The following is a 15336-nucleotide window of genomic DNA, read 5'->3' as shown; positions in this document are numbered from 1 at the left end:
TTTATATATTTTTTATTATTTTATCTTTTCATTATTATTTACTTTGTTGCACTTTACTATAAATTGTATTTTGTACCATTTTACATCAATTTAAAAAAAATGTTTTGCTGTTGTCTTATTTAGTCAATCATAATAAACAGCAACATGTCATTTAAATAATTCCCTTCGTTAAAGATTGTTCCACAAACACCATGAGTCAAAATTCATATTCAAAACCAAACTTTATTTATTTTCAAGTAGATCTGGTAACACACAGCTTGCTCCCCGCAGAGTGTAACGTTTAAATACCTCCTCCTTCATCGTAATAAAATGATTTAAATATTAATAATCAGCCATAAGATGGCAACGTGATGAACACCAGAGTCTCTCGGCTCCGGCATTAAAACTTCCTGATCAATAAATCGATCAAACACTAATCCTTCGAACTCGAGTCAATATAAATACGTTGTAGAAAAACACTCAATTTAGAAAATAAATACAGGTATAAAAGTCGCTGTTATAAAAAGGTGGTACGTATGATGAATAGGACGTTTAGTTTTCGGTGGCGGTGGCGTTCCTGCGCAGAACGCAGAAGTCCTGCAGGTACATGAAGAGGATGTCGATCTCTCCGACCGCCTTGTTGAAGCCCTGCTCCGGAGCCATCTGGGGAACAGAGGCACAGTCAATACAGGGACACAGAGGCACCGTCAATACAGGGACACAGAGGCACCGTCAATACAGGGGCACAGTCAATACAGGGACACAGAGACAAATCAAATATCTATTATATATTTCATTTTTTTTTAATGGAGCTTCTGACTCAAATTCAATTTGACTTCAGGAGGATTAGCAGTAAAGACACAACATCTCGTCTCCGTGTCTGAACGATGCGACGGTGTTTTTAATCAGGAATCATTTTGGGGGTAAATTCTCACCTTGTTGAGCTTCCTGCGAAACTGCACGGCGTGATGATGGTCTTGATAATGAGTCACGTTCTGCAGGAACAAAGAAACACAGCAGGTTAGCAACTGTGTGTGTGTGTGTGTGTGTGTGTGTGTGTGTGTGTGTGTGTGTGTGTGTGTGTGTGTGTGTGTGTGTTCACTCTTGCTAATCAAAACCACAGAAAGCCGATATCAATTTTAAGATCAACCTCATTGCCACCACACACACACACACACACACACACACACACTGTGTATTGTGAGTATGAAGCTAAAGCAAGCACACCGTTAGCTTAGCTTAGCATAAAACAGGGTGAAACCACAAGGACAATATGTTTAAAATAAGCTATTTATATACATTTTGGACAAATTCAGTGTTTTCATTTTTCTGTTAGCTCTTGGTTGTTTTGACTGTAATTACAAACATGATGATGTCCGATGTAATGATCATTTAGAGGTATGGGTAAAGGTAGCTATATTTCTAAACTTTGGGCAAAGCCAGGCTAGCAGTTTCCCTTTGCTTCCAGTCTTTATGCTAAGCTAAGCTAACCGGGTACTGACTGAAGCTTTGTATTTACCAAATGAGTGTATTACCCACAAATAAAAGTAAACAATAATGTTAATTTGGAAATGTTGGGGAAGGTAGGAATATCTTCTAGGCTAGCAGTTTCCCTGTTTCCAGTCTTTATGCTAAGCTAGGCTAACCGGCTAAGTTTAAAACACTCACGCAGCCTTGGTCCTGCAGGTCCTCGCTGACCCGGTTCATGTCCACCTTCAGGCGGGTCATGTTGGGATGAACGTGGTCTCCGCGTTTCTTCAGGATGTTGTTCAGGTAGAAGTCCAGGATGTTAGCGTGGAGGCAGCAGATCTTCATGTGATCCTGGAGGAAAACAACGTTATTTTAGGGTTATTTTAAGGTTTATAATAATAATACATGACACTTATAGCACTTGTCTAGAAACTCAAAGACGCTTTGACAGAGACTAACACAAAAACAAAGAAAATACGTAAAGAGAGAAATAAAAACAGAAAAGGTCAGAGTTTGAATGCAGTGTCGAACAGGTGGGTTTTGAGTGATGTTTTGAATGCAGTGAGGGAGGATGGGTTGGGGTCATATATACAGTCTATGGTTGGTTCCCGGATTATTGTTTCAAAACTGAAAGGAGCCGGTCATCTCCCAACCACCTTAAAAACCTGGACTGGATTTTCAAAACCCACTGGATTGCTAAAGATGACTAAAGATGACCCGTGGTAAATGACTGTTTTTATTTATTTTGAAGAAAACCCGAAGTGGAACGTTTTGGATTTAACATTGAACTGTGGGAAGACGAATAGTTTGTTTGTGGGGTATTCAAAAATACACTTGCTATTTGTGATTATGATTTTGAGTCCTTTCTTATATTTTCTAATGTCATTCAATGTTGGGTGTTTACAGTGAGATGCATACACCTTTGTGCAGACTTACTAAAACTGACTGACCAAATCTGAAACGTCAGGAGAGAGACCTGACTGGCACCCCAAAGAACCTAAATAATAAACTGTCACAATAGAGTGGGATTTTATAATGTGTTGTTTGTTTGTTTGTTTACCTGGTCGGTGTTGACTCTGGGCATCAGCCTGGAGCTGGAGTCTTCCTCCGTCTGCAGACCCTGAGCCTGGAGAAATAAAAACACAAGAAAATCATACATTTATTAAGATTTCTTTGAATTGTATTTATTCCAACCGTTTGATCAAATTGAGTTCTTATTGTCCGTCTTATTTTGTATTATTTTTGAATGTATTCCCGAGAAGTAAATGCAGGCTAAATAAATACAAGTTGTTAAGCCTTTTACATCTTTCCGATCAAATAAATACTTTGAGGAAATACTGAATACATTATTTAAGTTGTGTTACGCTAAACAATATGAGGTCTACAAATACTGGAATTTTTTCTAATTTGGGATATAATTAAAATCGTTCTCATTTATGTTACTTTTTTACTATTTCTCTCAATTTAATAATTATTAATGCTGTCTTTTCTTTAACTTTTATATTTCATTTTTATATTGTATGATTTAATTGTATTTGTGACTTTTTGTGAAGCTACACCTTGTTGTGAGTACGGGGCTCTTTTAAATAAGTGTATTATTATGATGTCTATATCTACAGAGTTACATAAGTGCCAAAAAGACAACATTTTAAAATACATTTGAATAAGATTAGCTTCTAAATGAAAGTCAAAACCTTCAGATTAAAAGCCAAAATACTGATATCAAGTAAGCTTCTCAAAGTGTGACTTTTACTTTGATAATACAAATGATGACCATTATAACTCGGTCATACGAAACATCATATTATAAAACCTACTTTTATTTAAAGCTGATTTGAGACGCACGTATTCAATTCTTTAACTCACGTGTTTGGAGATGTCCTGAACGGCCTGGTGCGTCTCAGGGTTTCTTAACGGCTCACTGAGCGACCGGTCGACAGGAAGTGATGCCGCCTGCTCGGCCCAGCCAATCAGAAGCAGCGGAAAGAGAACCAACACGGCGGCGGTGGCGGCGGGACGGAGGAAGGAGACGGCGGCGGGAATCATCTTCATTTTTCAGATCGATTCAATTATCTTAATCCTTTTTTAGGAGAGTGTTTTCTTCACTGCAAGAACAAACACAACATTAATATAAAGTATAATTGAAATGCTGAAATACAGAGATAAGACAAGAAGTACTTTAATGATCCCAATGTGGATAATGTTTGTGTTGCAGCAGCATAAACATTAACAATGTAAAGACTAGATACAAACAAGAAAGTAGAAAATATACATGTTGAATTTACAAATGAACAATAACAAGATATAAAGAGTGTGTGTGTGTGTGTGTGTGTGTGTGTGTGTGTGTGTGTGTGTGTGTGTGTGTGTGTGTGCGTCCTCACCTGCTGGCAGATGCTGTGTGAAGTTGACTGTGTGCTCCGTCTCTTTATACAGATCAATCCTCCGCCCACCTTTTCAGAAATATAGGACAGGTAACCATCCAAAAAACCCCAAGACACACACACACACACACACACACACACACACAGGTCACAGCTGATGGTGTAATCTGTGTTTACTGTCACTTACACCTCACAAAGAGGAAATTGACTGTCACTCAAAATGTGACGACAGACTACAAATAATGTCATCAATTTTTTCACAAAAGAGCATTTTTAATTGTACTTCGCTTTAATCACTTCCTCGTTTCGGGTTTTCCAGGGCATTCGTGTGTTTGTGTGTGTGTGTGTGTGTGTGTGTGTGTTAGGTAAACTTCCCTCAGAAAAATAACAAACGTGTAAATCCAGCTCTGCTCGAATCATATGATGCAACATTCATTACTCAACGCACCTCGAAGTGCAGCGTAATTAACTTCTGAATTATTAAAAGGACATACATGACGTGGTAAAGTGGACACACACAGTTTAATGGTTCAGAAACTCAAACAAACGTGGAGTAAATCACGTATGTTTTGTGTTTATGGCTGCGGGATTTCATCAATAAAGTTTATTTATAGAGCGCATTTGAAAAGACAAACAACAGGCGACTTAGAGAAGACCTGCATTTATTAAAGTTAAAGGAAAAACAAACCTAACATCGTTAAACAAATCCAATATTAACAGATATTATCCAGAACTTTTTCATTTCTCAGTTATATTTGATATCTCCACCAACAGAGAGGCTGTGGCTCAGTGGGTAGTGTGCTGGACTTCGAATCAGGGGGTAGCAGGTTCAAACCCCACTGCAGTCAGCATGTCGTTGTGTCCCTGGGACTCTTCACCTCTAAGTGCTCCTGTGGGCAGGGGCGGACTGGCCATCGGGACGTTCGGGACGAATCCCGATGGGCCGGTACTGAAGTGGGCCGGTACTGAAGTGGGCCGGTACTGAAGTGGGCCGGTCAGACGATGTGGGCCGGCCGGTAACCGGCAGGGCTCGACATTAAATGGCCCGCTGGCCCGGAAGCACTATTTAGACCCCCCCGGGCAGCTTAACGTACTTTCCACTTGCCTGCTGGGGCCACTAAAAATATAGCTTTAAAACAACAGTCCTGTGGTATTGGTATTTTGACTACTAGCAGTAGTGTTGTAGTATGTAGTAATGTAGTTAGTGCATACATTACTTTTGCAACAAATGTGTTAATTTTCTTCATTATTAGTCGATTTTATTTTGGACGAATGCTCCGGGCCAGTGGTTACAATGCTGGGGCCAGTGAAAACACAAGTGGTGGCTGGTGGACTGGCATTTGACCCTTAATGTCTACCTCTGCGATAAGTCACTAGCAACCCCCACCCCCGTCGACAATTTGGTATTTACTTGCGGTACCGAAGTGGGCCGGTCGAGAGTCCCGGGCTGATTTGTAGTCCCAGTCCGCCCCTGCCTGTGGGGATTGCTCACAGTATCGAGTATGTAAGTCGCTTTGGATAAAAGCGTCTAACAAGTGACATGTGATGTAATGTCATTTGTATTGTCTACGTTAAGTGTGTTAGCATGCTAATACCAGCTAGCATCTTTAGCTACTGATGTGCTTTATGTTGTAACGTGTATTAACCAAGCCCCCAGGAAGTGCGCCGGACTCTGGGGCCAATATTCGTTGTGGCCAAAGGGCGGTACTGCAACTCCCAAGTGATTCTGTGGCCGTTTCTCAATCTCGAGGATACTGGCTTCCAAGCCAATATTTCAAAGATGCTACGTCATCGAGTGCTGCCGAAGGACTGTTCCAATCTCCAGCATACATGGAATTCCACCGAGGCCGCGTCCTTGGTTTGGGGGTAATTTTGAGGCTGCACATGGGTAGACTTCGCGTCCTTAAAATCCCCACAATGCTTTGCGCACGGACCAATTTCCCCAAATCTGTGGTGGAAAATGTAAGGTGGGGCCTCTCATACGACGCACACCTGCACACTTGCTAGCCTGTTCCACTCTTCGTTTTCCGAATGCCAGGAAGGATACTTGCCTCGCTTCTGAAGCAAGTGACTCGGAAGCATCCTTGCGATTGAGAAACGGCCAGTGTCTTCTCACAATGCTAATCGATGGGTTGGGTGTGCAGCTACGATAAGTAATAAGGGTGTTATACCGTGTTTTCTGTGCAGTATGCGTTAGCATTTTTCGCTCGCGGCTAATTCAGAGGCTCAGCGTTAAAAAAATGATCAGTTAGCTGAGTTTCTTCCCGTTACATGGATATAAAACATTCATAGTTTATTACATCTGAAGAAGCCCTCAGACACTTTTGCTTGCAGATTTTGTGGTTTCGGCCCCTTCGGCGGGTCCGTGGGGCTTAAGAGGAAGACACTGATAAAGACAGTGATGCCCTGGAATCTGTACAAAGAAGAGGAGCAAGATTCATTGTTGGAGATTCAGAATGGGACAGCAGGGTCACAGAAATGCTCAAGCGGTTGAACTGGGTGGAATTAAGTGAAAGGCGGCGATTGGCTCGTTTGGTTCTCTTCTTCAAGATTGTCCATAACATCTCAGCCATTGATGCATTAATGTACCTAGAGCCAGTTAGAAGAACCCGCAAAGCCAACTCTTTGAACTTCGAGCGAATTTTCGCAACTAGTGACACTCTTAAATACTCCTTCTTTCCAAGAACAATCAGAGAGTGGAACTTGCTACCAGAAGAAGCTGTCATCGCAGAAACCGTGGAGAGCTTCCGGCTAATTTTAGACGTTTAGCGGGGATCATCCATCCCCCACTGAGCGTGATACCTCTGGGTTCTGCTCAGTATTAATCCAGATCCAGACAAAAATAAGGATTTATCAGGACGTGGACTGTGTCATCTGCATAACCTAGGATTCATGAGACTCATTTGTCATTAGTTAGGGGTGTTTACTGATGTATTTTAGGTTGTAATTTGTATTACCCACATCACTTATTTCATAAAACCAAGCACCAATGAAAAAGCCCATTAAATTCAAGACCAGGAAACTGAAAGTACTAACTAATTTATAGGTTTTAGGAGTCATTATGCAGCACTTTTGGGCGAATAAAAGGGATTTATCAGGATCTAAAGCCCTTCATCACGTCAGCTAGTGTCATTGTAAATTGTATTAGCAATAAACCTTATTTCATGACACAAACACCAATTAAATTCAACACAAGAAGACCAGGAGTGCAAGAAATATGCTAACTAGTCATTGGGTTTTAGGAGACATTATAGCAGCATTTTAAGGCCATCATTTCAGACAAGAAAAAGGGAATAGAGGACGTACAATGGCAGGATTAGAGCCCTTTTTCATGTGCAAAACGGTGGAAACAGTGGTGTGTCTGCAGGTAAACCCCCTCAAGCATGAAGAATAAAAGACGCCTCAGATCTGATCTAAACTTGGCTGCAGTCGTTGAGTTTTCCCGTCATTTATTTCCTGGCAGCGTTTTCCTAGCCTATTATTTCCCAGGTGAACAGGGAAGGATCGGGTGTTCTGGTGCTTTTTCTTTATAACTTCATGGATGTTTTGTGCCTGACGAGGGTGTGAGGATCCCTCAGAGACCGATAGCGTGATGAAGGGAATACAGAGTGAGAAGAAACACTTGAGGAGATTTAACCAAAAGATATCACTGTGAAACTTTCCCCTGTTCATTACCGACACTAAAACTACTTTATTACATGTTTTCTGAAGATGATATGTTGGGTATGCAAATTAGGCGTTATGTAATGACAGCTTTTGGTCAATTTGATAGAAATGTCAATGATAAAAGAGAGTAAATCAACTCCTAAATGTGGATTTTGGATGATTTCTTTCCAAAACATTCTCCAAAAAAATTGGATTGAGGTTTCTCCAAGCCCCCAGGAAGTGCGCCGGACTCTGAGGAAAGTATTCGTTGTGGCCAAACGGCGGTACTACACTTCCGTATCAGTCGCTGGGCCCGGAAATACTTTTTCCCATTGACTTACATTGGGAAAGAGTGGTCTGTAAATCATTGGATAATTTTTTTTTAACTAAATGAACTACCCAGTATGAACACTTGTATAGCCCTTATTAAAAACATTCGTTCCTAAAGTTGTAAAATGTGCTAATAACGTTATTCTGAGAGTTATTTTCCTCGGCATTATGAACGCGCATCTAACCCGCGGGACCGCGCCGCCCGGCACGTTCATGTTACGTGTTCAGCACTACATGAGATTTACCTTTACCCTAGACTGGTCTTTACCCATGGACGCACAATAAGGACGGATTATATGATTATATGAATACTTTCGTGACGTTTCGCTCTCTCAAAAGTGGGGCCATTTTGTCTTCATGCGCCAATGAGCAACTCTCATAGGAATGAACGAGGCCCCGCCTCCCACACTGTGTCCAGTTCTTATTATACATCCATGGGTTTGAAGCCTTAAAGTACGGAAGAGGATTAGGGCCAAATGTGACAAGTTGTAAATTGTAATAGTGAGAAAAAATATTTAAGAATTCCAAAAATTAAAGTCCGAATGTTTTGATTATCGAACAAATTCAGAATACCGACTTTTTTCCCAAAACACAGAATTCTGAGATCGAAAAAAAATAAAGTCAGAATTCTGAGGTTTTTCAGAAAAAAAAACGTCCGTATTCTAAAATGTTCTGAAAAAAGCCACGTTTTTTTTCTTCTCAGAACTGAATGAAATGTTTCCCTTATTGGTCAGATCTCACATTGTGTTCACACTGACCCTAATCCTCTTCCGCAGTGATTCATGTGAAACGCCCACATGAGAAACTCACTGGATTAAACCAAATTCTTAAATGTTCTCTCTTGAACTGTTGTTTCCCCGCTGCAGCAGCTCCTTCATCCTCCCACGGATGCTGCGGCTGATTATTTAGCACAATTTATATTTCCGGTTCCTTAAACTCTTCAGGTGTCTCATCAGCTGTGCGTCAGAACGAGAAGTCAATCATGACCTGTCGCAGCCTGTCGTACGAGGTAACAATGAGAGGGGGGTCACCAAAACAATGGAGACGTTTGGAGATGAATCCAATAATTTAAGAAATATTATTCTATTATGCAATCAGGATGTGTTGTGCATAAAGGAGAGACTACAGGGTGAATACATGTCACAATGAAACTTCCCCTGTGGAAAACTGGCATGTTCTCTCTGTCCTCTCTCCCTCTGGATTTCATACACGTTTCCTTTGATGCAGGCGGCAGTGGCTCAGTCTTTTTGTCATTTGTGCATACAGTAGCTAAAGTGTAGTTATGACAGTGAAAATCTTAGGTCACTTTGAATAGTTAGTTTCTCTGAGGAACCTTCTTAACGGAGTGAAATGACCCGGGAGTCCCTCAGTGGCAGCCATGATAAGAGCCGTTTGAATTCTCTAGATCAGGGGTCTCCAACTCAATTTCATCCCGGGCCACATCAGCATTATGGTTGCACTCAAAGGGCCGGTTGTAATTTTAATTATATATATACATATGTAAATATATAATATATATTAAATAATGTATTATATTACATTGTTGGCCCTGCATTGGATTATTATCAGTTATGGTAATATCTTCCTAAATAACTACGTCTGAAAGCAGAAGTCTAGGGAAAATAATTGAAAGTAAATATTCAACAATTACACCACTTGTATTGTATATAATATTCTTTGCAAGCTCTTGCGGGCCACATACAATGAGGTCGCGGGCCGGATTTGACCCCCGGACCTTGAGTTTGACACCCCTGCTCTAGATGATAGGAAAGGAGGTTTGAAACTTCCTTATTATAACCTCCTTTAGCTTAGGAACCACTGGACCTTCCTTTGGGAAAGGAAAGGAGAAAATGCTGTCCCACAATGCCTTGCGCCCGCAGCATTTACCGTCAAACAACATTCGGCCGTTCACGGAAACAACCGATCAAGATGAGTTTCACTTTACTTTTTCCAACCTAATGAAGAGTATATGTCCCACTGCTGTCCACGGTCATAAAGCCTGCATAGAACCACACCATAATAGTTTCCTAAGTCCTTTTGAATTATCCTATTCACTTTCACACAAAGTACTTTGCCGTACTTAGTTCCCAGCACTTAGTGCCCCCATGGAACTAAGTACAGATCGCGTTCACACCGGAATAAGCCGCTGACGTCACTTCTTCTTCTTCTGCTTTGGGTTTACTGGCAGGCCGCAAACCACTTCACGGCGTATACTGCCACCCGAAGTCCCCGGCCGGAAGACCCCGGAGTTGGGGACTGGCTTCAGTAGAAGCTGCTGGGACTCCCAGCAGCTTCTACTGAAGCCTTCCGAGTAAATCGCCAGAACGCCGACACCTCCTCATCTCCACCGCTCCCATGTTTTATTTTGTGTTGCCATAAGTTAGTCTCTCTCCGTTGGTGGGCTAATGCTAATGCTAATAATGCTAATGCGAGCAAATAAAATGGCGGCTTCACAAAACTTTTCAGAGTTTTACGGGCCGTGGTTTGCAATTCGCCCAGCCAATCAGAAATTGGTACTTTTTTCTCCCCAGGAAAGTCCCACCTCTCTAGCAAGCACTAAAAATGGGAGTAAAAGTTCTCCGAGCTAAGTTCTCTTTTTGGTGTGAACGCAAAATTCCAGGTACTAACGGAACTAAACGGGAAAAGTACTCCGGTGTGAAAGCGCCTAAGGAATAGTGGATAGGAAGAGACGATAGGAGCTGATTTTGGACAATTCGACCGCAACCAAGGTCTTTGAACAAGTCAGTGGACTGGTAGCTACCTGCATGTTGCCTGTTTATATATCCAACCCAGAACGGGGGACCGGTGGCATGCTGGCTAGCTTTGCTAGCGGGGTCCCAGGGCCGGGGGTCCCAGGGCCGGCTAAAACAAAAGGCCGGCTGTCACAAAACAGTCACATCTAGAGACCTCAAAACCTACTCTAGCGAGGCCTTTAACCTAGAACTGGAGAGCCTGGACTGGTCAGAGGAGCTCAGTGGTACACTGGTTGAAGAAACATGGCTTGGTTTCAAAACCAAATTCTCAACAGTACTAAACGACATGGCCCCCCTAAGAACCACCAGGGTAAAAAATCGCGCTCAGCCGTGGATGCACTCCAAAATATTGACCGCTATGAAAACCAGAGACAAGAAATGCTCTGAGTTTCGTAAAAGTCAGTCAAAGCTTTCCAAAAGCTCGAGCAGTGAACTCCAGGCCCACGTGACTGAACTCAAACTGCAAGGAAACAGACTAAGAAATGACGTAAGCTCCATGATCAAAACTGCAAAAAAGAATTTCATCAATAACAAAACTGAGGAAAACAAAAATAAACCCCGTGAACTTTGGAAATTACTCAATAATCTAGGCTGCAGTAAAAAACTTAAAACCAAACTTTCAAACATAAAGACAGATAACAGGCTCATCACAGACAAGCTAGATGTGGCCAATCACTTAAACATTTTCTTCACAAACATAGCCACAACTCTGGTAAATAAACTACCCACCCACTCAGGGCATTGTGGGGTAGAACACATCCTAGCCTACTACAAAAACTTAGGGGTACGCAAAGATGATTTCAAACTAGTAAGGGTAACAACAGCAGAGGCACACATAAAACTGAGCGCCCTCCAACCTAACAAGGCCACTGGCCACGACAATATCCCCTCCAAATTCCTCAGAGACACAGCAACCGCCATCTCACCAGTCATCACACACATAATTAACCTCTCCATAAAACAGGGAAAAGTACCCAAAGACTTCAAAATTGCGAGAGTAACCCCCCTGCACAAAAAGGGCAGCAAATTGGACCCAGGCAACTACCGCCCTGTCTCTATACTTATGAACAGGTCGAAAAGTACCTCTCGGAAAAGAAACTAATCTATGAATTTCAATCTGGCTTTAGAACATCCCACTCCACTGACACATGCCTTCTCTATTTGAACGACCACATCAAACAAGAGGTGGACGAGGGCAAGTACTGCGGCATGGTGATGCTGGACCTACAAAAGGCTTTCGACACTGTCAATCACCCCATTCTGATTGACAAGCTAAAAGCAATTGGTTTTGATAGTCTATCGGTGAGCTGGATGCAATCCTACCTGGAGGGGAGAGAACAGATGGTGGAGGTAAACGGTACTCTGTCCCCCCCCCTCCCAGTGAGCTGTGGTGTTCCACAAGGAAGCATATTAGGACCGTTACTGTTCCTAATGTATGTAAATGACATGTCGTCAGCTTGTGACTGCAACTTGTTCCTGTTCGCGGACGACTTAGCCCTGCTGGTCTCTGACAGGAACAGGTTGCAGGTTGAAAAAACCCTCAGCTCCGAGCTCGGCAGAATCTGCACCTGGCTCGCCGATAATAAATTATCATTACACCTGGGTAAAACAGAGTCCATTCTCTTCGTTTCAAAAAACAAACTCAGCAAGACCGACGGCTTCTCAGTTGCAGTGGGCGATATTATTGTCACATGGAAAGATGAAATTACATACCTAGGTTCCATACTAGAGGCAAACCTCTCCTGTGACAAAATGGCATCCAATGTAATCAAAAAAGTCAACCCACGAACTAGATTCCTATACCGGATCTCCTCTCTGGTAAACAAGAACACCCTGAAGACTCTGGCAGGAGCACTCATTCAAGGGTACTATGACTATGCTTGCACGTCATGGTACCATAGCACCTCCAAGGCGCTAAAAATAAAATTACAAACATCACAAAATAAACTGGTCAGACTACTGCTTGACCTTTCATCTAGAACACACCTCACCTCTGCCCACTTTGACAACCTAGGATGGCTTAGAGTAGACGACAGAGTACAGCTACTTGCAATGGGCCTGGTCTACAAGATCCACTACACCTCTATGGTACCCATGTACATGTCAAAATTCTTCCCAAAGGTCAGTGAATACCATGATCATAACACCAGAGGGAGCTCCACAAATCATGTTAAACCCAGATTTGGCACAAAAAAGGGACGAAACACGTTTCGCAATTATGCCACAACAATGCAGAACGCTCTACCCACAACTGTAAAGCAATGTGAATCACCACCCACCTTCAAAACCTCTCTAAAAAAGCACCTACGGGAGACTGCAATTCGAAACTGGCTCCTGTAAATGTCCAAACCCAACCCCCTACAATATACAGTTTCCCACCCCCCCTTTCATTTTTCATTTCAAACCTTTATTTAACCAGATTGGTCCCATTGAGATCATAGATCTCTTTTTCAAGGGAGACCTGCAGCATATAGGTTCCACATGAAACATAAAACAATAAAGGACATCATACATTATATTTACAGGATACATTTACATAGTTAGACATTTACAAGTGGCCATAGTTGTATATGGCCACTTGTATATACTCTTTTTATACTCACACACAGTACTGTATATTTGTAGATCTGGTATGTCATAAATGTCTAGATGTAACAGTACTGTCTATCTGTATGTCATGTATGTTATGATGAATTAAATGGGGGACCCTGATGTAAACAAGACGAAAGTCTTTTTCTGGTCTGCATCCCCTTAACAATTGTGTGTTTTGAGCTGTACTGTACTGTACTGTACTGTACTGTACTGTACTGTACTGTACTGTACTGTACTGTACTGTACTGTACCCATTCTGCAATCTGTTAATACAATTTTCAATCAATCAATCAATGTGTAATGTCTGTAAACACAACGTATTAAACCCATATTTTTCATTAATAAAGCATGTCTTTTTCTCCTGAGAGCGAGTTCACGTGATGCTGAAAGGACGGCTCTACATTGTTTGTTCTCTCTATGCAGCGAGAGGAGGGGAACCACCGTCAGCTGGTTAATAAAGATCACATCTGGAAGTGATGACGATGTGATGACAGGAAGACAGGAATTTTGTTGTGAATTCCCAACATAATAAAGACGGATGTGACGTACGGAGGAACTGAGGTACGTATAATTAACCGGTCATTATGTAAATACAGCGGGGCTCGGGAATAAACAACACCGAAATATGGAATATTATATTTTGAGGGATTTTATTTTGCCCTTTAAACAAAGAAACGACAATTAAATTAAAAGAAATTCTTAATAACAATTTTTAATACATTTCTAGTGGGTAACATATATCTACAAATATAAAAATATTTAAATGTTAGTCAAGAACTAATCTGAATCCTCTACTTTCCTACATTATACATCACAGAGCAGATTTTATTTGGAAACACTTCTTCAAACACAAATCAAAAATAAAACAAATGGGAAAAGATTTCTAGATACTTAATTATTTAAATTAATAAAAGCATCCTGTCGATGTTATTCTGTTTGTGGTAAGGGTGTGATATCATCAGGGTCATTATCTGTATCTGCAATGATATGTAAATAATTATGAATACTTTTATAAGTCTGATGAAAATGATTTAAGCTTTTAACGCTGTTTAAAAATAGATACCTAGAAACAAGTATCTGCAGCAGAAGAAGAGAGAGTTGAGAGGAAGTACGGAAACCTGTCGAACACCATTCCTTCAACTGGAGAGTTTACACTTCCTCTTCTCTCTACTTTAAAGAGTCCTCTCCTGCTGATGTTCAGGTGTATATCATTATGTAGTGTCTCTACTTTAAAGAGTCCTCTCCTGCTGATGTTCAGGTGTATATCAGTATGTAGTGTCTCTACTTTAAAGAGTCCTCTCCTACTGATGTTCAGGTGTATATCAGTATGTAGTGTCTCTACTTTAAAGAGTCCTCTCCTGCTGATGTTCAGGTGTATATCAGTATGTAGTGTCTCTACTTTAAAGAGTCCTCTCCTACTGATGTTCAGGTGTATATCAGTATGTAGTGTCTCTACTTTAAAGAGTCCTCTCCTGCTGATGTTCAGGTGTATATCAGTGTGTGGTGTCTCTACTTTAAAGAGTCCTCTCCTGCTGATGTTCAGGTGTATATTAGTATGTAGTGTCTCTACTTTAAAGAGTCCTCTCCTGCTGATGTTCAGGTGTATATCAGTATGTAGTGTCTCTACTTTAAAGAGTCCTCTCCTGCTGATGTTCAGGTGTATATTAGTATGTAGTGTCTCTACTTTAAAGAGTCCTCTCCTGCTGATGTTCAGGTGTATATCAGTGTGTGGTGTCTCTACTTTAAAGAGTCCTCTCCTGCTGATGTTCAGGTGTATATCAGTGTGTGGTGTCTCTACTTTAAAGAGTCCTCTCCTGCTGATGTTCAGGTGTATATCAGTATGTAGTGTCTCTACTTTAAAGAGTCCTCTCCTGCTGATGTTCAGGTGTATATCAGTATGTAGTGTCTCTACTTTAAAGAGTCCTCTCCTGCTGATGTTCAGGTGTATATCAGTGTGTAGTGTCTCTACTTTAAAGAGTGCTCTCCTGCTGATGTTCAGGTGTATATCAGTATGTAGTGTCTCTACTTTAAAGAGTCCTCTCCTGCTGATGTTCAGGTGTATATCAGTGTGTGGTGTCTCTACTTTAAAGAGTCCTCTCCTGCTGATGTTCAGGTGTATATCAGTGTGTGGTGTCTCTACTTTAAAGAGTCCTCTCCTGCTGATGTTCAGGTGTATATCAGTATGT

At 41.4% G+C, this 15336-nt stretch overlaps 1 protein-coding gene across 1 annotated transcript; it reads right to left on the bottom strand.

Annotated features, from left to right (window-relative positions):
- Positions 1 to 205: 205 nt before the first annotated feature.
- On the bottom strand, positions 206 to 4819 carry il22 (interleukin 22). The gene is made up of 6 exons (XM_034198088.1): positions 3831 to 4819; positions 3316 to 3554; positions 2510 to 2575; positions 1648 to 1800; positions 915 to 974; positions 206 to 642 (listed from the first exon to the last, which is right to left on the bottom strand). The coding sequence occupies exons 2-6, from the start codon at positions 3499 to 3501 to the stop codon at positions 532 to 534; spliced, it is 576 nt and encodes a 191-aa protein (XP_034053979.1). The 5' UTR covers positions 3502 to 3554; positions 3831 to 4819; the 3' UTR covers positions 206 to 531.
- Between the last annotated feature and the right edge of the window lie 10517 nt (positions 4820 to 15336).

The sequence above is a fragment of the Gymnodraco acuticeps genome, unplaced genomic scaffold, assembly GCF_902827175.1.
Source record: "Gymnodraco acuticeps unplaced genomic scaffold, fGymAcu1.1, whole genome shotgun sequence".
Classification (NCBI taxonomy): domain Eukaryota; kingdom Metazoa; phylum Chordata; class Actinopteri; order Perciformes; family Bathydraconidae; genus Gymnodraco; species Gymnodraco acuticeps.
This window is presented reverse-complemented; position numbering and strand designations above follow the sequence as displayed.